Here is a 20,585-nt window from a genome sequence, read left to right as displayed (position 1 = left end):
AGAACTCGGTGCATAATTCTGCCTTACTTTACCACATCAGATTTTCAGCCTCCAACACCACCTAATTCCAGCACCTGGGAAGAGCAGCAGTTTCCAGTCTCCTGTTTTTCCAAGGGCTTGGGAGCAAACAGCTCCTGGTGCTTCAGCTCTGAGCTGGGCAATGGCCCTGATGGGGCCAGCTGTTGGCTGCTGTCCCTGCTGAGGGAGTCTGTCCCCTCCATGCTCCCTGACTCTTCTTTGATTCAAATTCAGCCAGGCAGGAATATCTGCCCCAAAGCCCTGGCAGGTGCAGTTTTCAGTGGGTTTCAATAGTCTCCAAAGGAACAGTGCAACTTAGCTTTGGGTTTTGCCAGTAAACTGTCCACCATAAAAACCTGCACAAATGATTACCATCATTCTTTCATTTTTAAGGACAAGCCCCTTCTTTTAAAATTACCACAGAAGTAAATGGAACGACAGAGAAAAGTTGTGATCAAAATATGTTGTTTTGATTTTCCAAGGAAGTGCTTCAGTTTTAATTGCTCCATCAACTTAAGAGGTATCAGCTGCTTCTCTGAAGTTATCATCATTTCTCATGAAGATTACACATGACATTAACATGTGCAAAAGGCAGGAGAGAGCTGATATGACCATTCTCAGGTACAGATTTAGATTTGAATCAATGTCACATTAAAAATAACAGCCATGAATATAAAAAATTAACAAACATAAAAACAGGAATCATAACATTTCTGGAAGATATGATGGTAACAATAACATGAAGAACACTGTTCTACAGCAATCACTCTTTCAGGGTTTTATTTTTTAAATACAAAGGGCATGTTATTGCATTCCAGCCATAAGCTTGACACTAATAGTGAACCGTGACCTAAAAACCTCAAAAATATAGGCCATAATCTCAACCCCTGGGAGCTTTTTAATTATTCTTCATTTTAGCCTATTATTTCGTTTTGCTAAGATAAAAAAGAAATTCCCACTGAGTTGGATAAGCCCATAGAAAATAGTACATATCTGCACCTGGCAACATAATCACAAGGAGAGAGTTGAGACTTGACATAGTGGAAGTAGATCTGTACTCTCTAAATAAACAAAGTAATCAAGATGGGGAAATATGTAAATAAATGAGTACCATCAACAGAATAACAAGGGAAATGCTGACTTTGTTCTTGGTAATGAAGATAGGGACTAATGTTTACATTTAATCCAAGACAGAAAAGGAAGCTCATGGAAGAATGACACTGCCTAGTAAATGACTATGGGAGCCAGCTTGGGATACAACAATCTTGATGGATTAGACAGAAACTAAACAAGAATCAGGCTGGCCAGCAAAAAAACAACCACAGTAATCAGCAACCAAAATAACATTTTCTGTTTAATCATATTTTAAATATTTTCTCTGTAAAATGAAAATGTCTGTGATAAATGCAGCTCATCCCTTTTTTTCATTATGACTCCAAATTAGGTTAACAGGCAGCAAAATTTGCTACTGACTCCAGTGGGAGTTCAATGCATGGAGCATTGCTGGCCAGGAGCTCCTGAAATTTGGGGTCAGCTCTCTAGGTATCATCAGATTCAGAGCCTTCAAAAAATGTATCATCTTGGTCCATCTGTAACTCAGAACTTTGCCAAAGAGTTCAAAATAAAAATAAATCAGATTTGCAATAAGCATGCTCCTTTGCCACAATATTAGAGAGGAATCAATTTAGGACACCAGTGAGCAGCCCTGACTGTCCCACTGCTGGCAGCCACTGCAGTGTAGCTCCAGGGCTGGAATGACATTCCTGGCAGCTGGGAGCTGCTAAACCTTCTCAGTTCCAGCTCCTGGAGAAGCCTGGGAATGGCTGCTGCTGCCCAAAGAATCTGCTTCTGGAGGCCAGGGTTTCATCCCAGGATGAAGCCATGACAGGATCTCAGCATGACAAGACAGGCACTGTTCTCATTTACCTATGAAATCCCCTTCTTGTTTCTTTGAGTTTTGTGGCTTTTGGCCACATGAAGATGTTGCTGTAAGGAAGAACAGTCAACTTTGATAGAGAACATTTTATGGCTCCAAGTAAATTTCGAAGTAAATAGTAACTCCCTTTCCCTGGCTTAGAAGCTCAGTAAAGCACCTGTGTCACTGGTCGGTATTACACATGCGCATGCACAATACCAGGCTGTGAGATTGTGCAGAATTTTATCTTTGCTGGGGTAGCTGTGCTCTGCCAGCAGGAGAAGAGCCCCAGCAGACAGGAGGGAAGTGTGTGCCCACAGTTCCCCCTGCAGTGGTGCTGTGCTGGCTGAACAGCAGCCAGGAGAGGCTGTTTGTGCCCTGCTCAGGTGACACATGGAACCCGACTGCAGTGACAGCCCCACAGACACAGGAAGCCTTTTCATCTTATTCCTGCCCTGTGCTCAGCAATACTGGGCACTGGATTTTCTTGGAGCCTTCAGGATTTAGATACATTTTGATTCAGCTGTAGCACTAACAGGAAAAATATGATAAAATATTCAGTCTGCCTGACAGTGCAAACCAATGCCATTTTCTTTCCCTTTGGTCATACCTGGCTATTCTCAATAGCTGATGCTTTAGGATTTATCTCTTTTATTATGTAGGAGTCTTCTACTGAAAGATTTCTAACAGTTAGACATTTAGAACTGTTCAGTGTATATATATGATTTACCAGATTTATTGTATTAAACTAATAAATTAAATCTCTTATAAAGAATTAATTTATGAGTTCTTAAAGATAAGAATAAAATTTGAGAAACAAGATTTCAGAAGTCAGATAGACATGGAACAGTAAGATATGGATTCTGCTCTTTGCAAGGCCCATATTTCTAACTTTCAGACCCAAAGATTAGCAGGTTTCTTTTTACCACATATCATGAGTTTTACTAAACTCTTAAGTGTAATTGTGTTACACTTCTAAAAACTCAATCTAAAAATAAAACTTAATACTTTTGTTGGTAATCAAACTCTGGAGCACTGTGTAATTAATATGTGAAGATTTGAAGAAAAATTACTTTGGTCTGCTCTTGGAGATGGTGATCCCAGCCATCCCAGTACAAATCCTTCCTGGAATTTCTGTTAAAATCAGGTTATTTGAGCAAGAATAAACTGAAGAAGCTTGCTTAGATATAAAGCAGATCTGCATTAGGAAATGTGCAGCTGGTCTGGCTCCATCCTCCCAGAGTAGCAGAGCCTGATGTCAGACTGATGCTGTAAATATGCAAAGTTCTTGCTGGGTGTTGTCCCAGGGCCATGCAGGAACAGGAGTGGAAGCACTGAGAGGATGGAAATCTGTGCCATCCCTGCTGCTGCACATGGACCAGCACTAGCTGAGGAAGCTGCCACTGTTATTTCTGCACAGACCTCAAGAGTTCAGGTCACTTGGCATTTCTGAACTGACATTTGTCCTCATTTGTATCTACAGAGGATGTATCTGGAGACCTCTAAAACAGTCTAAACCAAAAAAAAAAAAAAAAACAAAAAAAAACAAAAAAAAAACACCAAAAAAAACCAGCCAAAAATCACTTTCTTTACTCACTGGTTAATGATGTGAAGGGCTATGGCAGGGAAGGAAGGCTGCATACTATGGATATTTTGTTATTAATAGACAAGTACCTATAATTACATCAAGTTATTCTAGGATACTTCAGCCAACTGTTCATGGACTCTGCTGCCACCACACAAGTACCAAACATTAAAAATACACCAGAAAAATAGGATCCATAATAAAACAGAATTGAATGGATTATGTTTACAGCTGGCAGATAAGCAAAACCAAGGAACAAAGCTTCTGTAGGATGTTTTGAATTTCAGTGATGGCCTGTAGCTAATTCCTGCTGTTTTCACAGGAAAAACTGATGGCTGCTGCAATGTTTTTCAATACAAGTTCAAATGAGAAAAAGAAATAACCCACCTCCTTTTGAAAATCTGTGCAGTTGGGCATAAACAAGCTTGTTATGGTCTGGATTAAAGCCAAATACATGCACAAGTACAAAGATACCTCCCTTATGAAGATAATTTGCTTTATGTATTTGAATGGATGCATCCATTTATCCATTACTGTCAGTGTTGCACAGAAAGAAGTATGAATAAACACTGGAAGACTGCAATACAAGATGCACAGACAGATTGTTCTAAACCACAATTCCATGAGTATTCCTTACTGCTTTATATGCTAAGAGAAAGGAATAAAGTTTATTTTCCATCCTCAGCATAGCCTCTTTCATTCCTCAAAATCTCTTCCACTGTGGAAAAGTAATTAAACTTAATCTTTGGTTTTATTCCCAGTGAAATAAGCATTACTCAATAGTTTTTCTTGCAAAACTCCAAATCTAACAGCTAGATGGAGAGGAAAAAATGTTGTTTCATTAGAAAATTATTTTTTTAAAAATTATTCTACTAATTCTGCTGTTCAAGCAATTATGTAAAATTTACATATGGGAATACATTTGCACACACTCATTCTGATTTAAAGAACAGTGTATTTTCAATAATTATTTTCCATTTTTCCTCTGCATAACAGATTTCTCAAGGGCAATTGCTCTGAGATATTGACATTTCAGGGGATCTGGAGCAAACATCATAAACTCATGTCTGAGAGCTCAGCTTGCAATATCTCTGACAACGCGTTACAGAAATCCACCATGCCAAAACTGTTTAGAAATGCCATCCTGTGCCAAAAGTGTGTGCAGATGTCACAGAGAACCACCCAATATGAAAAAGGCCCTTGGCTGAATGTAGAGCAGCTCCTTGTGCACCAAAGCCTGATGTGCAGGGTGCAAACACCAGCAGTGCCCCTGGGATTGTCACCAGGCAGGAATGAAAGCAGGCAGGGACTTATGGGGGCCATTCAGTTTTTGTGCACTAGGTACCTTGGAAATGCCATTTTCCATTTCACAAAGTACCAGAAAGGCAGTTTGGTGACACAACAATGGGTGTTTGGGAACTGAAGAGAGAACAGTGCTCCATTGAGATAGAGCCAAGCTGGTAGGTCATGGAACTCAGATGCTGCTTCCCAAACAAGAAATCCCCTGAATCTGTTCTCACTGGAGGTGCTGCCTTTGTACATCCAATGCACACATGCTGGTCTGGGAGTTCTTCTATTCCCTCACATTCTAGAAACTCATAGAAGAAAAGTGATTTTTCTATGGTCTGTGTTGTTGGCAAGTACCTCTATTAAGCTTACCCTGTTAATAGAATTCAGGCTGAAAATGTCAAATTAAAGTCTTTCTCTTGAACATACACTCTGAATTTCAGCAACTGGTTTGTACCAGGAGTCATCTGTTATAAACTGTGTCTATCAGTTTCATGAGTCTATGTAAGATTTTACTAAGTAGAGAATTAAATTCACAAATCTCCAGACTGGGTTTTGTGCAGGTCAAATCCCCCAGGCCACACTAGTGTAGTTTAAGTAATATATTTTGTCAAGCAGACTGGTTAAAGTAAGTAAGAAGCCCCTAAATTCCTTTCAACAAATCAGAGAAAATCAGGAGTAGAAATAACGTCACTCTTTGTGGGAACAGTATGGCTTAAAAAACATCTTTAAGTGCCACAGTTGCATGCTATGCAAATTCTAAATATCTATAAATACAATATATATGATAAATACTGTATTATTTTGTTTGGTTTCTTTCAGTTCCATTAATCAGTTTCTATTCATTCTGTGAACATATATTTAAAGAAATAATTCCCTCTTCAGTTGTATATTTCAAATTCTGATTTCAAAAAACATCACTAGAAGAATTGTGGGCTATGAGAACTTATCAATAAGGGAAGCTCACCATCCCATCTGCTTCAAACCCTCCTGCCATCTCACCTACCTGCATCCTGCTTTCAACTGGATGGAGAATGGGGCTTGGGGAATTTTTCCTCCTTCCAGCACTGTGCCATTCCTACAAAGAGCTCAGCTGTGGGATCCAGGCTGGCTGGATGCAGTGGATCAGCACAGGAGAAGGAACTGGGGGTTCTGGATCCCCCAGCTCCCAGATCCATCTGCACTGGCACACAGATTGCTCTGACTGACCAGATGGCTTCTTACAAAACAACATGTTCACATCAACAGTGTTCAAAACACTTTCTGCTGGAAACTTGTTTTCTGTCAGGGACCTGCAGATGGTTCCCTTCCCTTACCTGTAAGTTCTCCAAAATACATCTCCTGAACTGGCTGTTATGCAACCTTCATATGCTGAGATTTGAGTGTGAATATCTAAAGCTGGCAATTTTCTTAAAATAAGCACCAGAAAGAGAAACTTAACAAGCAATTACAGATCAGCTAGTTTAAGTGCAGCTGTAGAATAAATATTACAAACTGTTTTGCAGGATTTAGTAGGCCAAAAAGTAAGCTTTAAAAATCACAAATTCATTACAGGGAACTCATGTAGATTTGGGTAAGGCCAGGAAATTGGTTCAAGAAGAGAAAATTTTGTGAAAACAACATTATACAGCTCCATCAGAGATGTCTGTGGTGTGTGCACGTGACACAGTGATGCATTTGAGCCAGTCCTAAACAACCATGGCTCAATACACATGTCCCATTATGCAGTCACTATAGATGCAATTTAGTGTACTCTCACCTGCTCAGCAGCTTAAAAAATTATACTAAGAAAAATATTATCTTCACACCAAATTAAATATTCACTTGGATTTTTAATTTTTTTTGCCAGTCTGGTGCTCTTTGATGTTGGAACATCTCTGGATGTTACATAAAAACATGCATTAGGATCCAACATAATTCTATATGTTTGTGGGCTTTTTATACTGGAAGTTCAGTGCCCATTTTAAAATATTGTAATAATTTTGGGAGCTTTGATTGAAAAGGGACAAAAAGACACAGCTTTGGTAGTTCAAAGTATGAGAGCTCCCACATGCTGGAAGGTAGATACTCACACAGCAAGGACAGCAAGAACACAGAGGCATCTGCACTTGCTTGCACTTGCAGCATTTTAGCACATTCTCAGCTATTGACTGACTGAGTTGCAAACTCCTCTGTGCTTTCCTCCTCTGAAAAAGTCAATTCCAGCAGCATAATGGAGCAAATTGTTACAGACAGAGAGGATAACTAGGAAATAAACTGTCCTGACATGTCTAGTTCCATTTAATAGAAAAAGTAGGATAGCACATAGAAAATAAAACTTTTTTCACTAAATTAGGTGTATCATTGAAATAATTTTATAAAAATAATTATACTCAGACAAGCATACCAGAAACTTCTTTACATAGTAAAAAGAAATAACTAGACAATTGCAAAGATAGTAAGAAGATGTACTAGATGTACTAGTAAAAAGCTGCTAGATGTAGCTTCCTGTAAAAATTATATATACTTGTTACTGAACATGAAATAATCTGAATCTTTGATAATTACTATTATTTGAAGGGAGTAAGAAACAAAATGCCCCTTTATGTTTCTTAGCTATTCAAGTAGAAATATGTTCTATGTGCTTACTAGGAAAGTTTTTATCAATCTTGTAGAGATGTCAAACTCTTTCAAATCTGAAAATTTTGATGTCAATGTTTTACAGTTGTCAGTAATCAGGTGCAGACTAGGAGGGTAATGGAGAGCAAGTCTACAGACATTGGTTTGTATTTGACTGTTTTCATGGTTATGCTTTGCAACTCTTGATTCATTATTTTGTATGAGAATTAAAACATGCACTTGTTTTGTCCAAGATTTAGGTACAACAGTGTGACATTGCTTCTGGAGACAAACACACCACGAAGAACCCATTAACCCAGCACAGAGCTACAGAACAGAGCACCCATCCCAGCCTTCAGGAAGAGTGAATCTCACACAGACAGACTGGGAACTGGGGCTGCCAGGCAGACTGAGGCTCTGGGCAGGCCTGGTACAAACTGAGAACAGCTACAGCTAAAAAGCAAAACCACAATGAGCCCAAGGTGCCCTGCCCAAGAGGGTCCCCTGTCCCTTTGGGGCTGGCTCTCCAAGGCAAGTGGGTCTCCTGACTATATCCTTCCATAGAGTTCATCCCTTAGGCCTGGAGAATGAGCACAGTAAACTGGCACAGACAAAATCATAAATATCTGCATTTTAAGTATTATTAAAATTGCCACCTGGATTTAGTTTTGTGAGTATTTGCATATGCCACACATATGCACATTTCATAATTCCATCTATCCACTAACAGTATCTTGATACCAATGAACAATGACAAAAGAGTTTTAGAACTCCACAAAGAAATTGTTTTCTACTGAGGAAATCCAGATTCTGGGTTTCAGGATGGGTAGAGTACATATACTGCTGAATGGAGAGGATCAACATATAAATTACCTCAGAATCTACTAAATGTTTACATGAGCAAAAACTGATTGTAAAGTATGCAGACAATGAAGTTGAAGATAGAAGATGATTGCTTGTGCATTTTCCAAGTTTCCAGTACTTTAAAAAAATCATTCTGAATTATGCTGAAGATGCTTCACAAAAACATATTCAGGGTATGAAATGGAGAGAATGGAAGGTCACAGAGCTGAGGATTAAAGGATGAGAGGCAGTTTTGTCCCAGCACACAAAGAACAGGTTCACTGAATGGCCACCAAGCTGGTCAGACAACCAAAGCAGAGGGATCTCCTCTTGCCAGGCATTTACATAGCTCTGTACATGAACGGACACTGAATACAGAATGCTCATTGCACCAGACCTTCTCACCTCAAGATCCTACATGGAGCTGAATCTTTATAAACAGTAAGAATATTCTAAAATACCAGAACCATCCATGTATACTTTTTTCAAGGTCTGTTTTCAGAAGATAAAATACTTTCCCTGTAGTGTTTAAATAAAAATCCTGGAAACACCTTTGGTTGCAAGTGTAGCTACCATTGCCATTTCAAAAAAATGAAAGAAAATCCCAACACTCTTCTAATGAAATGGCTTCTTCTATGTCTACATAATATGCAGTAAAGGAAAATAAATCCTGTGTAAGTGCTCTGTTTTTTTACATTCTTTTCCACTATATTCCCTTTTTCACTTAATTTTAAGATATACACTCTTCAATCAATCTGAACTCTCATTCACTCTCTTGCTTCTATTATATTTTACAGCACTCCTCTACTCTTATTCAGCTCATTTAGTCTTGTATTCCCTACCTTCTCCAGTTTTCTTTCTATAATAATTCACACTGACAGCCACAACACTGTTACCCACTAAAACCCAGCTTTTGTTTGCTCCTGTTCATGCCCAATTCTCCTCTCAACAAACTTCTGTGCTACGTTCATTCTACGTTGGTGAGTCAAACCTCTGATGTCCAGAAATCATCATTCCCACAGCTCCCCATGGAAATCAATTCCCTCCTGCATGAATAACATCAAGTTATCTTTTTCACAGCAATTCACCTGTTCATGTTGCAGTTTGCCCTCATTTCACATTTCCTTTATTACAATATAGGCCTCAAGTCCCTGTTGACTCACTGTTTTCAGCCACCCAGACCTCAATCACAGTGTGACACTGCCCAAGCTCAGTGAGCAAATCCTACTGAGTATTTGACAAATGTTTGTTGCTGTACCTTCCCAAATATATTGTGAAAAATTACAGTATTTTCAGTACACTCCTCCAAGCTGAAAACCTCAGTCAAAAGTTCCTACTGATCTAGTCAGTCCAGTTAAAAGAATGACTCTGATGAAGAACTGCAGACTGTTGAAATCTGGACTTTTCTGGTTTTATGCACTGCTGTTAAATTAATTTAAACTAACATCTTGACACTGAGCTGTGCACTTTAACATGTTATGATAATGACATCTTCTGGGGTTAAATTCTATTCCTGTATGTCATTAATTCAATATATTAACCAGTGCTGATAATCAGAAGGGAATAACGCGAGAATATTGGTAGAAAGCACAGGTGCAGCAATTCTACATTTGAATGTCAGGTACAGCTGTCACATGGCTCATCTGACAAGAACATCTTCATTCTTTTACTCACTTAGGACAACCACACACTACAAAGAGAAGTCTCAAGATGGCTGTCAACATAGCTGAAAGCAAAAAAAAAGTAAACTGATTGCTCCCTACATTATCCCACAGTAAAGTGCTTTCATGCTATCAAGAATGAGGACAGAACTTTGAAGTCCTGCACACTTCACTATATTAGCATTTCTAGCATTCCACTTTTCATAGTCCATATGCAAAAATTTGTTCCAGCTCCAAAAATTGCATAAGGAGCTTTAAAAAATATTGGATCCATTGTTTATGAGTTAGGTATGGACAAAATAGAAGCAGGATTTTTCTGTGTGTTTTAAATTAGAAACAGTTTCTGATTTAGCTAATCAAATCCACCTTGGCAACTCCCTGCCAGACATGAGCGTGCAGTAAACATGCTGACAGGAATGGTGTGCCAAACCTCCAAATCAAAACTTTTTTTCCTGGCTCTAGAGCCCATTTTTTCCTACCAATTTCAGAAACACCTGCTCAGTACAGAAATGCCTGAATATATAAAGAATTCACTTTTTAACAAGGGAGTGCATGTGACTTGTAACCAAGGAAACAGGATCACTGCTGTAATGACACAAAACTTTAACTGGCTCTGTGTTCTTTTCTCAGAAAAATCTTAACCTCTTCTTGCACTGCTACAAGTTCAGTGTGTTAGAGACACACACTCCAGAGTTTAGAAACCCTGTCTTTGGCTAAGGACTTGCTGAGTTTGTTGGCAAGCAGCAAAGGAGCAAGGAAGAAGAATGTGCTGCTGAGAATCACAACTCATCCCTTGGAATGATCTCTCATTACAAAGCCGGTTGTTAACTCAGAGGAAAAAAAGGATAGAAAGTGATGATAGAATTGACGGGGCCAAATAAAAAAAAAAAACACACCCAAACCTTCAAAAGCATTCTAATCCAACCAGTTCCTTGCAAAAGACAGATGGGAATCAAACATCACAAAATGCACAGCACAGTTAAAAGCTCCTTTTGTACAGAACTGAAGTTTGCTCTTACATGGACCAAGGCTATTTTCAACATAATCTCTATTTGTTCCAGAGCTTGACAAATTGTGTGATCATAAAGGAAACCAATATAAACCAGTAAGCAACACACAAAGTGCTTTATAACCGTAGTTGTCAATCTACTTGCTTTCTATTTTTGACCCATTTTTTCAACCAATGCAATGGACAGCATTTCCTGTACATTTCTACATAAGCAAAATAAATATTATAGGATAGCCTCTCTGTCATTTTTTCAGTAATTTTAAACATAATTCTTATTTTCTCAGGCAGCATTAAACAAGAGTTTATGGCAAGGCGACTGTAAAGATCTCAAGCCCTCAAATGTTTCCAATGGTGACTGGAGTATTCCATCCTTGTACAGTATGCACTAAATTATTCTTCGCATAAGCACTGTAAAGGTCACTCTGAATATAAAGAAGCATGATAAAAATCTAATTGATGGAAATATGCTCATAAACACCTATTTGTGAGGCCTGTTGAACAATTCAAAGCAATTAACTCAGCAAAGCAAGTCCCGCTATCTTTATTGAGATGGTAATTGGTGTAAGTCACACTATTTCAAAGTGAAGTTGATTTTTTTTTTTAATGGTAAGGCTCAATAGTGGAGCAATAAATACAATACATAAAACCCTTCAGCATTATGGAGCTGCTGAATGGCACCCCAGCTTTACTGAGCATCACATCAAGACAAAAACAACAAACACTTTTCTCTGAGGTGTCTCAGTCCTGGAACACTGCAACACTGAGCTGTTTCATTAGGGTGAGCTTAGAGGGGTGTGTTTCTGTAATACTTTCACTATTATCCACCCCTGAAGGACAAAGTCCTTTCAACTGTACTTCTGAATACTCAAACACTTCAGACTCAGTGGTGTCTTAAAACTGCAAGACTGAGAAAATGCAAGTGACAGTAAGAAACTGGGGACAAAAGGAAGAAAACTGTAGTCAAAAGATATAAACAGATGCTTTCACATGAATAAAACTTATTTTCATTGGGCACTGCTAGCAAATTCAATAAGACCAACTCTTGGAAAAAAAACAACCTATAGAAATGCAGCTGAGAGAAATAAAGAACTAAGAAAACCAAACAGATTTCCTAGTCCTTTTTACTTTAACAATTAAGAATAAAATCAACAAGTACAAAAATAGTTTTAAATCTATCAAAACATATATTCTGACTCTAAATTTTGACTCTGTTTAATTTTTATCTGACATGTAAAGGATTACAATGCTTTTATACAAAAGGCATATCTTGGTTATTTTATACGCCTCATGTAAATCATTAGGGATTATGCAAAATATTCTTCCTGATTAAAAAATGTCATTTAAACTCCAGTGAGCAGTTATTTGACTGCTAATTTCTGTAAAGCAGAACCAAGTTGAAATCGGCAAATATCTTAAGTGCTGATGGGTATTTGGAATATATTTCTATCTACAGCAACTGTCTGAAGACTGTGACTGCTACTAATGGTATTGCTGTGATAAGCACCCTTCCCTAGCTCAGGTCAGAGATTTTAGAACCTATTCCAACCACTTAAAAAGACAAACCACTGGAAAGAAATAATTTTGTAAATCTTCAGTCTGAACGAAATCAGAGGATGCAGGACAGCTCTTTACCCTGTGCAAAGGAGCAGCAAAGTTGCAATAAATGCTCCCTGACAGACTCGAATAATCAATGGGAACGTGTGTCAGTTTTTCATGTCAAGCTTTAGTTATTTCACAAATCACTGTCAAAGCCCAGATATATCTACAGTAAAATGAAAACCTACAATCATATCATCTTCATATGTTTGGACAGAACCAGCTGTATAAAGCCAAATGCTTCTATAAGTCTAAAGTACCAGTGTTTATCCACAATTCCTTACTATATCCAACCCCTCTTGCTTTTCATGTCAAGCATCCCATGTCTCATTCTTCCTGCATTTTCTTGCCCACTTTATCACTGTTTCCTTTCCTGCTGATGTATTTTTTTCTTTCCTCTTTTCCCTCTAACATTCATAAACCCTCTCAACTACCCAGAGCAGGGAAAGGAAAAAAATTAAGATATCTGAAGAATGCCATGTAATACACATCTTCAATGTCAATATGTGCAAAACCACAAAACACAATGTAACAGACAATTCTGGCAGGAAAAAAAGAGATAAAAGTTTGATTTTCGTATACTTTGACCAAACAATTTTTGCCCTACTTCTTCATTTAGATCAAAACAAGCATGATGCTTTTTTTAAGTCTGATGTCAAGCATCATAGGTTATAAAAGACTAAAACCAAAACTGTCAATTACAAAGTGAGGAATGCAGAACCCAAGAATAACAGTGAGACAACTCTATGTTTGTTGAAAACAATCCACTCAAATTCAAGTATTTTAATTCTACCATCAACAAAAATTCCACAGAAGAACGTCACATTTTTGCACTGAAACTTCCTGCATTATCTGAACATGATAATCAAACTTAAAATATCTAAGATATTTTTACTTCAACAATCATCAATGCTTGGCAACACAGTTCAACTGAAAGATAAATATTGTGTAATGTCTCTACATTATATCAATCAATTAACACTGCAATAAATTAGTTTCATTAGCAAGTTTCAGGCGTTAGAAGGTGCTTTACTAATTAAAAGTCCCATATTTAAGCAAATGCTATTTCCAGTTTGTTCATGTAAATTTTATTCCAGAGTAATTACTATATTCTATCAGAGAGCTTATTCCTGCTACACAACACATCTGGGATGTGGTGAACAGGCACTGAAGCCATGCAATGCTCAGTTGGTGTCTTGGGGTGATTTTTTGATGCTTGTATCCCCAAAACGTCTGTTCTGTTCTGTTAGTGTTGAATATTGAGTTCTGCAACTTTAAGACCGGTCTCAGGAGTGAAAAGGGGAGAGAAGAAGTGCAGAGTTGTTATCAGAGACAGCACTTGCTCCCCCGCATTCTTCACACAGACTGCTGTCTGCAGTGGACAGTGGGGCAGAGAGAGCTCTTTTGGCTTTTTGGTTGTTTTTTTCTGGCTAGCTGAGGCAAAGGAGTTCCCCCAGACCACCCTTTTCCCTTTTTCTTGGAATTGTTCGAACTTGCTCTGGACTGAAAACTCAGAGGGAGCACTGGGAGCTCACACCTGTGGCCCACCAGGCCAGAGGGACTGAGAACAGCTGGAGTGAGCCAGGCTGTGACCCACAGAGGGACTGAGAACAGCTTGAGTGAGCTGGGCTGTGACCCACAGAGGGACTGAGAACAGCTTGAGTGAGCTAGGCTGTGACCCACAGAGGGACTGAGAACAGCCTGAGTGAGCCAGGCTGTGACCCACAGAGGGACTGAGAACAGCTGGAGTGAGCTGGGCTGTGACCCACAGAGGGACTGAGAACAGCTTGAGTGAGCCAGGCTGTGACCCACAGAGGGACTGAGAACAGCCTGAGTGAGCTGGGCTGTGACCCACGGAAGGGACTCTTCTGAATTTGTCATCTCTTCAGAGCAGTGAGAGGTTTTGCTGCTGGGTATTGTTCAATTTTCTGCTGGGAAGTGCTTGTCTGTTAAATAAACAGGGTTTTTTTCCTCTTATGAGGAAATATTTTTGCCCCCAGGACAAATATTTATTGGCACCCAACATGGGGCCCGAGAAAGTGGAAAAATGCCTGTTCTGATTGCATTTTGGTTGTACTTACTCTGTATTGGGGTAAAGCAGTGAGTAATCAGTAACAATTGTTACCCCATCAGTAAGAGTGTTGGTAGCAGTCCCATTAAATGGTGGCTATATCCTCCTGCAGTGACAGATGTCGTTCAGCTGAAGCAGTGCTCTGGTAGAAGGTGCAGTTTTCCTCCAAAAGTCCAGTGATGATGTAGAAGGGTCTTGTTTTCCTCTGGCATCCAATGGAAAAAGGCTGCTCTGATGTTCCAAATCTCAGTTTTTATCTAGGTAGGAAAGGCTTGGCCCCTCCCCCTGGCTGGAGCATCTCCCAATGGGATGATGCAATTTTATCAGACACGCAGTGGGACTCAATGGCCCATTAACAGAAGATACTTCCCTGCAGGAAGGATGGGTTGTGGAAAAGATAATGAACACTGCCCCACCTGGTTTCAACAGATGGTGATAGAATATATACTTTTGGTTACATCCTGCTTTGCAAACCAAGACAGCAACTGAAATAGAGATGAGAAAACTAAATCCAAAACTAAAGCCAAATCCAAACCAAACCAAAATCCTTCAATTCCTTCAGAACAAACATCTATTCTTCCAGAATATTTTAACTTTGTTGTCTACAAGACTAAAAACAGATACTTGGCTTTAAACACTGTTTAATGCTAAATAAATCTGAGAGGAGTATTCCCAGGATGACGTTCTTTTTTGAGTTGCTGATTTATTGGCACTGAAATTTGCCTACCAGTCTCCCTCTATCACATTTCTCATAAATTTACCTTCTAAGAGGGTGGAAGCATTTTACAAAATGACAAAGAGGTAGAAATAGTGATTTTCTTTTTTTTTTTACTACAATTTAACTTGGTGATTCAAAGACAACTGACACAAAACACCTAAGAACACAACTTCTGCTATCAAATATGCTGCCAGTAATGTCACCCAGGGGAAATGAAGACAACATATTTTTTGAAAATTATAATCCTCTAATCATCATTAAAAACTGATGACTCCTTTGGTGTTCAAACACATCCCTCAGACAACAGAACCCGCTGATGATTTACTGAGCAGATTCCCTGCTTTTGTTAAAGCATCTATTTGAACAGCTTCCACAAGGGAATAAATGTCCAGCTTTACAGCTCAGCAGAACATAAAAACTGTTATTTAGAAACCAGTGTAGCATGTACCTGTGGCCTCCAATATGAGATAAAAAAGTACTTAGCACAGCAACCTGTGAAAATATTCCCCAAATTGTGTTTATTCCATTCTTGCATGTATTTTAAATATTTTCACTGCCAATGCAAAAGAACCAGCAAAGTGACACTATTCCTATTGAATAGATTTGCATAGCTACCAAGTGGAGTCCGTGCTGTAGGAGCTTCCCAGGTTCAGACTTTGTTTTGCTCACAAGGTAACAAACGTTGTGTGAGCAGCTGTAATTTAACCAATGCTTCTTTATGCAGGGTGAGTGTAAAACACAACTGGAGTTAAGGTTATGTTTTAATTTTACAGATGACTAGAGATTGGAAGGCATCCGTGGAGATCACTGAGCCAATCCCCACAAGGCTGCCCAGGGCTGTGTCCTGTCAAATCCAAGCAAAGACTGCTCCTAGTTTTACATATATTTACAAAGAGCTAAGTGTGTGTGATAATTTTTCACAATGATAAAAATGTGATTAAAACACAACTGTACCTTTTATAACCAGCTTTGTTTATCTATAATGAACCCATCATAAGTGCAAATAAATGTTCATTTTAGTATTAGCAGAAAGGCCTTCACCAGCTAGCAGATGTAGCAATCTAATTCAACAGTGCCAATCCTTGATTTATGTTCTGCTCCACATGGACTGGAAAATTTATCTTGTGATGCCAATTTTATTACTGAAAAAAAATTTTATTCAGCATGTAAACAGACAAATTAGCAGAGTCAGAATCTATTTTTTACATTAAGACATGAAAGTGGACTATAAAGGAAACCAGTCCTGTAACTGAGCTAATGCAGTTTCAAAACTGAGATTACAAGTGGTAGAGACTGACAAAAAAGAAAATACATCAATGACAGTTCACAGCACAAGGATTCATAACAAGATACACTTCCACAAGTCACCACGAGCATTTGATACCATAATGGGAAGAAATGTAGCAAATTCATTCACATTATTGTACTGCAAACTGTTATCTGAGTTTCAAAATGAAAGCAATTCCTTCCTCTGTAAGAGTGCCAGACTATTCCATCAGATCAATTTAAATGTTTTTCCTTGTCAGATCTGTGCCTGATTGTATGGAACCACTGCACTTGAAAGGGAGGAATTCCCAAACGAACAAACTCACAATAAAAATTTTAGGCAATATTCATTCTGGCATTAAATTAACAGTGGATTCTGTCTTAGAGCTATTAATCTTATGTTCTGTTCATCATAATCATATTCTAGGACTGCAATCAGGTTTTAAAAGTGATTAATTAAAACTGACCCTGTAATTTCTGTCTCTAGGATGCCTAATCAGACATAGCCTTTATGGGATTTTTCATTTGCACACTGAAGTCTGGCCATGCAATTTTGCAATGAGGAAAAACTCTTTAAGACCAGATAATTTTTTTTAAATTGTATATTTTGTTGCTTCCTAACAGACAGATCTAATGCTCTGAAGATTGTTTAAGCATAAGAAGACTGTAATTTTTTCCCCAGACTGAGGTATTGCTACTGTCTACAGCACCGTCCTAGGACTAATACCTAATGTTTTGTAATTACTCTTTCATTGATAAGGATGCAATTAACTGTACATATGCTTGTGCTACAGAGGAAAAATTACATATATCCTAATTTTTGTATGTACTCACAGTGTTTTATAGTAAAATATTGTTAAATCTAACAGAACAGAAGAATTGCAGGTACAGTACAAAGGTTATAAATGATTAATGTAATAAACAATTCACAGCCTCTAAGATATTTAAGGTCTTCTGTTGATGAAGCTTAAAATCCATTACAGAAGGATAATACTGGAGAAGTTGGCAATCTGAAGTGGAACTGAAATGCATTTTCTTTCAGTTGCTTTTTAAACTCTCGGCAGTGCCAGGTCATGACTCTCAGATAATAAGGGGCATAAAGAGTTCAAATGATAGCCTAGACATGATGGCACTTTCAGACACTGATAGAAGGAGCACATTCTAGAAAAGTTCTTTTTATTAATTTGATGCTGCTGCTGTAGCTGCAGAAGCGTCTGATATCTCAGTAGTAAAATGCTCAGTAGTTAAAAAGCTATTTTGTCTGCTGCTGTAGATGAGGAATGTAGTTATTTTGCTCAACAGCTGAATTTTTCTAGAATCCCACTAGTATTCTCAGAGATAACTATCAACTCTAGCCAAGAGAGAATGCTGATACATTTGTTATATTAAAAAAGTTCTCAGGAAATAATTCACAGATACATGTAGGAACATAATCTTTGCCGTAATGTCCAGACATCACAGAACATTCCAGTCCATTGCCTCATGCAATGTGTTAAGAATTATGAAATTATGCTAAATTTAAAAAAAAACTCTAGAACCCACCCACACCAGGGTTAGCACCAGTGCAGTGCATCACAGGTGTGTTTAGAAATAGGTGATAAATGGTGTTGGCCAATTACCTTCTTTCTCCTTAGCAATAACTGCATTGTTTTGTTCCACAACGCTTCACTAAATAAATTATACTCCTAGAATATTGAAACTGCCTTCCCAATAAAACTTTGTTCTTTCTGTGAAATTAATTGAATCTCTCCCTACATTACATTTATCAGAAGAAATAGAGTTGGAGGGTTTTATAACAGTTAAATGGTTTCAGGTTTATGCAGCAGTGGTAGAACCCATTACATGGATTATGATTTTAATCTTGTCCAGTGCAGCCCCCCATACCTGGCACTTCCTTTAATAAGCAGAAACATGAGATCTAAATTCTATTTATACACTTAGGAAAGAGATAAGACTAAGTATCAGAAAACAATTATTTAGGCCTGAGGAATAAGAGGACAGTTTTTCTCCCTTCTTGTTTTAGACATAAGTGGTCAAGAGATTATAAATATACTGTTCTTGAAATAGCATTTCTCAGAACAAAAGATAGTGTAATAAATTACTTCTGTAACAGCATATTAAGTTTTTTTAAAAAACAACACAGAAAAAGGAGTATAATTGCATATACAATTACATTTTACAATTGCAAATGTATTCTGTATTTCCCCCCCTCTTCTCTAAAAAACAAAACTAAGTACAATGTAAAGGATAACTTTTTTTAAAGTGACTGAACAAAAAGCTACACGTGAGCCTCAGCTTTAAACCATTCCCATCTTTACAGCCCTCAGTCAAATTCTAGACAATAATTTCTTAGGAAGCAAAGGGCAAGTTTCCTAAGAAGTTTTCCCCACAAACATTCACCATTTATAACACCATCAGTAAGATGTCTCATCAAATTGATTTCAAATCCACAGAAAAATTGGAAACTCATGAATGCCATGAAATGCATCTTGGCATTCTTCCACTCATCTATTACATATCTATTACATTTTCTAATAAATACAGCTTTCTTGAAATGCAATCTCAACTTGAAAATCTGACACACTCTGCAAAAGACCAGGCAATAATACAACTAAATATGCATGCTATGATGAAACATATCCATTTGAAATTGGTCTTGAAGCTGCAAATGAATCCATCCATGGATTCACAGCCATGGATGCACAATCCCTGTGCAGAGGCTCATGGACAGCAAATTTCACATGAGGACTTACTGTAAGTAAGTGTTCAATCTATACATAATTTGTACAGGTGTAATACTGAAAAAATATTATGCTGAAAAATTACCAATGAAAGAATATGACTTTCAAAAACAAATCTGCATTAACATTATTTCCTAAATAATTTTAAATATTTACAAATACATAAAGAAGTTCAAAGGGAAAAGGGACAGCTTTACCAGATTATACCCCTTGTGTGATGGTATATCAAAGGGTTTGAGATGCTTAACAGACAACTGTTAAATTATTTCTGGACACATTCAACTTAAACATTAATAAAATCAAAACATGCATTAGCAGACGGCAAATTCAGCTTAAAAGAGTTCAAGAGCTTGATTTTTGTATTTGGTTAATAGTGGTCTACCCTCATCCCTCAAAACAAAGATTAAAAAATAATACAAACCCCACACAAGCAAAAACAAAACAAAACTAAAGAAGGCCAAATAAAAGAAATTGAAAACACCTAATGTTTGAAGAGCATGTATGGATGCAGATTTTAAAGCCACAAATATTTCTGAAAGCTTTACACTGTGATTTTCATTCAAAATCACCATTTAAATAGACAAAAAATACTCTACATGTCATATATTCCTTTAAATATAACAAAAGCACCTGCAATCTAAACAGAAGCCTTCTATTTAAAAAAAAAAACAACCACTATTTAAAGATTTTGGAGATACTGGCACTATATTTTAAATTAATCTGTGATTAAAAAACCTTAATATTTTCTTGAGTACTTGACAGATACTTACAGAAAAAAGGGCATCAGCTGAATAAGTGTCTCTTTTTTGGGATTGGCTGTGAATTCTGGCACTGTTTGAATAATTTTGTTCATTACATTCCTTAGGTAATTTTGTAGCTGCTTGCGTCGCTCTTCTACAAACTTTGCATCCTAAAAATAGAGGGGAAAAAATATAAATGGCACAAAGAACATGTTTCTCAACTTCATAATGTAACTAAACAGCCCTAGTAAGCATAAAAATCGATCTTTTGATGATGTCTGTTATTATAGCTATATAAATATGTTGGCAATATGCAAAAACCCCTTGATTCTGTCCTTAGAGATAAAGGAAAATCATGATTCCTAATAAAACCTGTTTCACAAAAACATCCACTGACAGGATGTCAGATCCTCTCCCTGGCAGAATCTGTCTTCTCTGGACCATAAACCACTGCAGTCTTAGAGGCAGAACAGCAGCACAGAGGCTGTGGCATAACAATTCATGCATTTTTTTGTTGCACAAAAAGATCCAGAATTA

General features: G+C 37.7%; 1 protein-coding gene across 2 annotated transcripts in view; it reads right to left on the bottom strand.

Moving 5' to 3' along the window:
• The window catches only part of SNX29 (sorting nexin 29), a 102,053-nt gene that overhangs the window by 11,577 nt on the left and 69,891 nt on the right, over positions 1-20,585 (bottom strand). For both annotated transcript variants that reach the window (XM_056503397.1, XM_056503396.1), the window contains exon 20: positions 20,079-20,218. In XM_056503397.1, the coding sequence (XP_056359372.1) occupies positions 20,079-20,218 (140 nt within the window). The remainder of the gene's footprint in view (positions 1-20,078; positions 20,219-20,585) is intronic.

The sequence above is a fragment of the Oenanthe melanoleuca genome, chromosome 14, assembly GCF_029582105.1.
Source record: "Oenanthe melanoleuca isolate GR-GAL-2019-014 chromosome 14, OMel1.0, whole genome shotgun sequence".
Lineage (NCBI taxonomy): Eukaryota > Metazoa > Chordata > Aves > Passeriformes > Muscicapidae > Oenanthe > Oenanthe melanoleuca.
The sequence above is the reverse complement of the archived record's forward strand: the minus strand, read 5'-3'. Positions and strand labels throughout refer to the sequence as shown.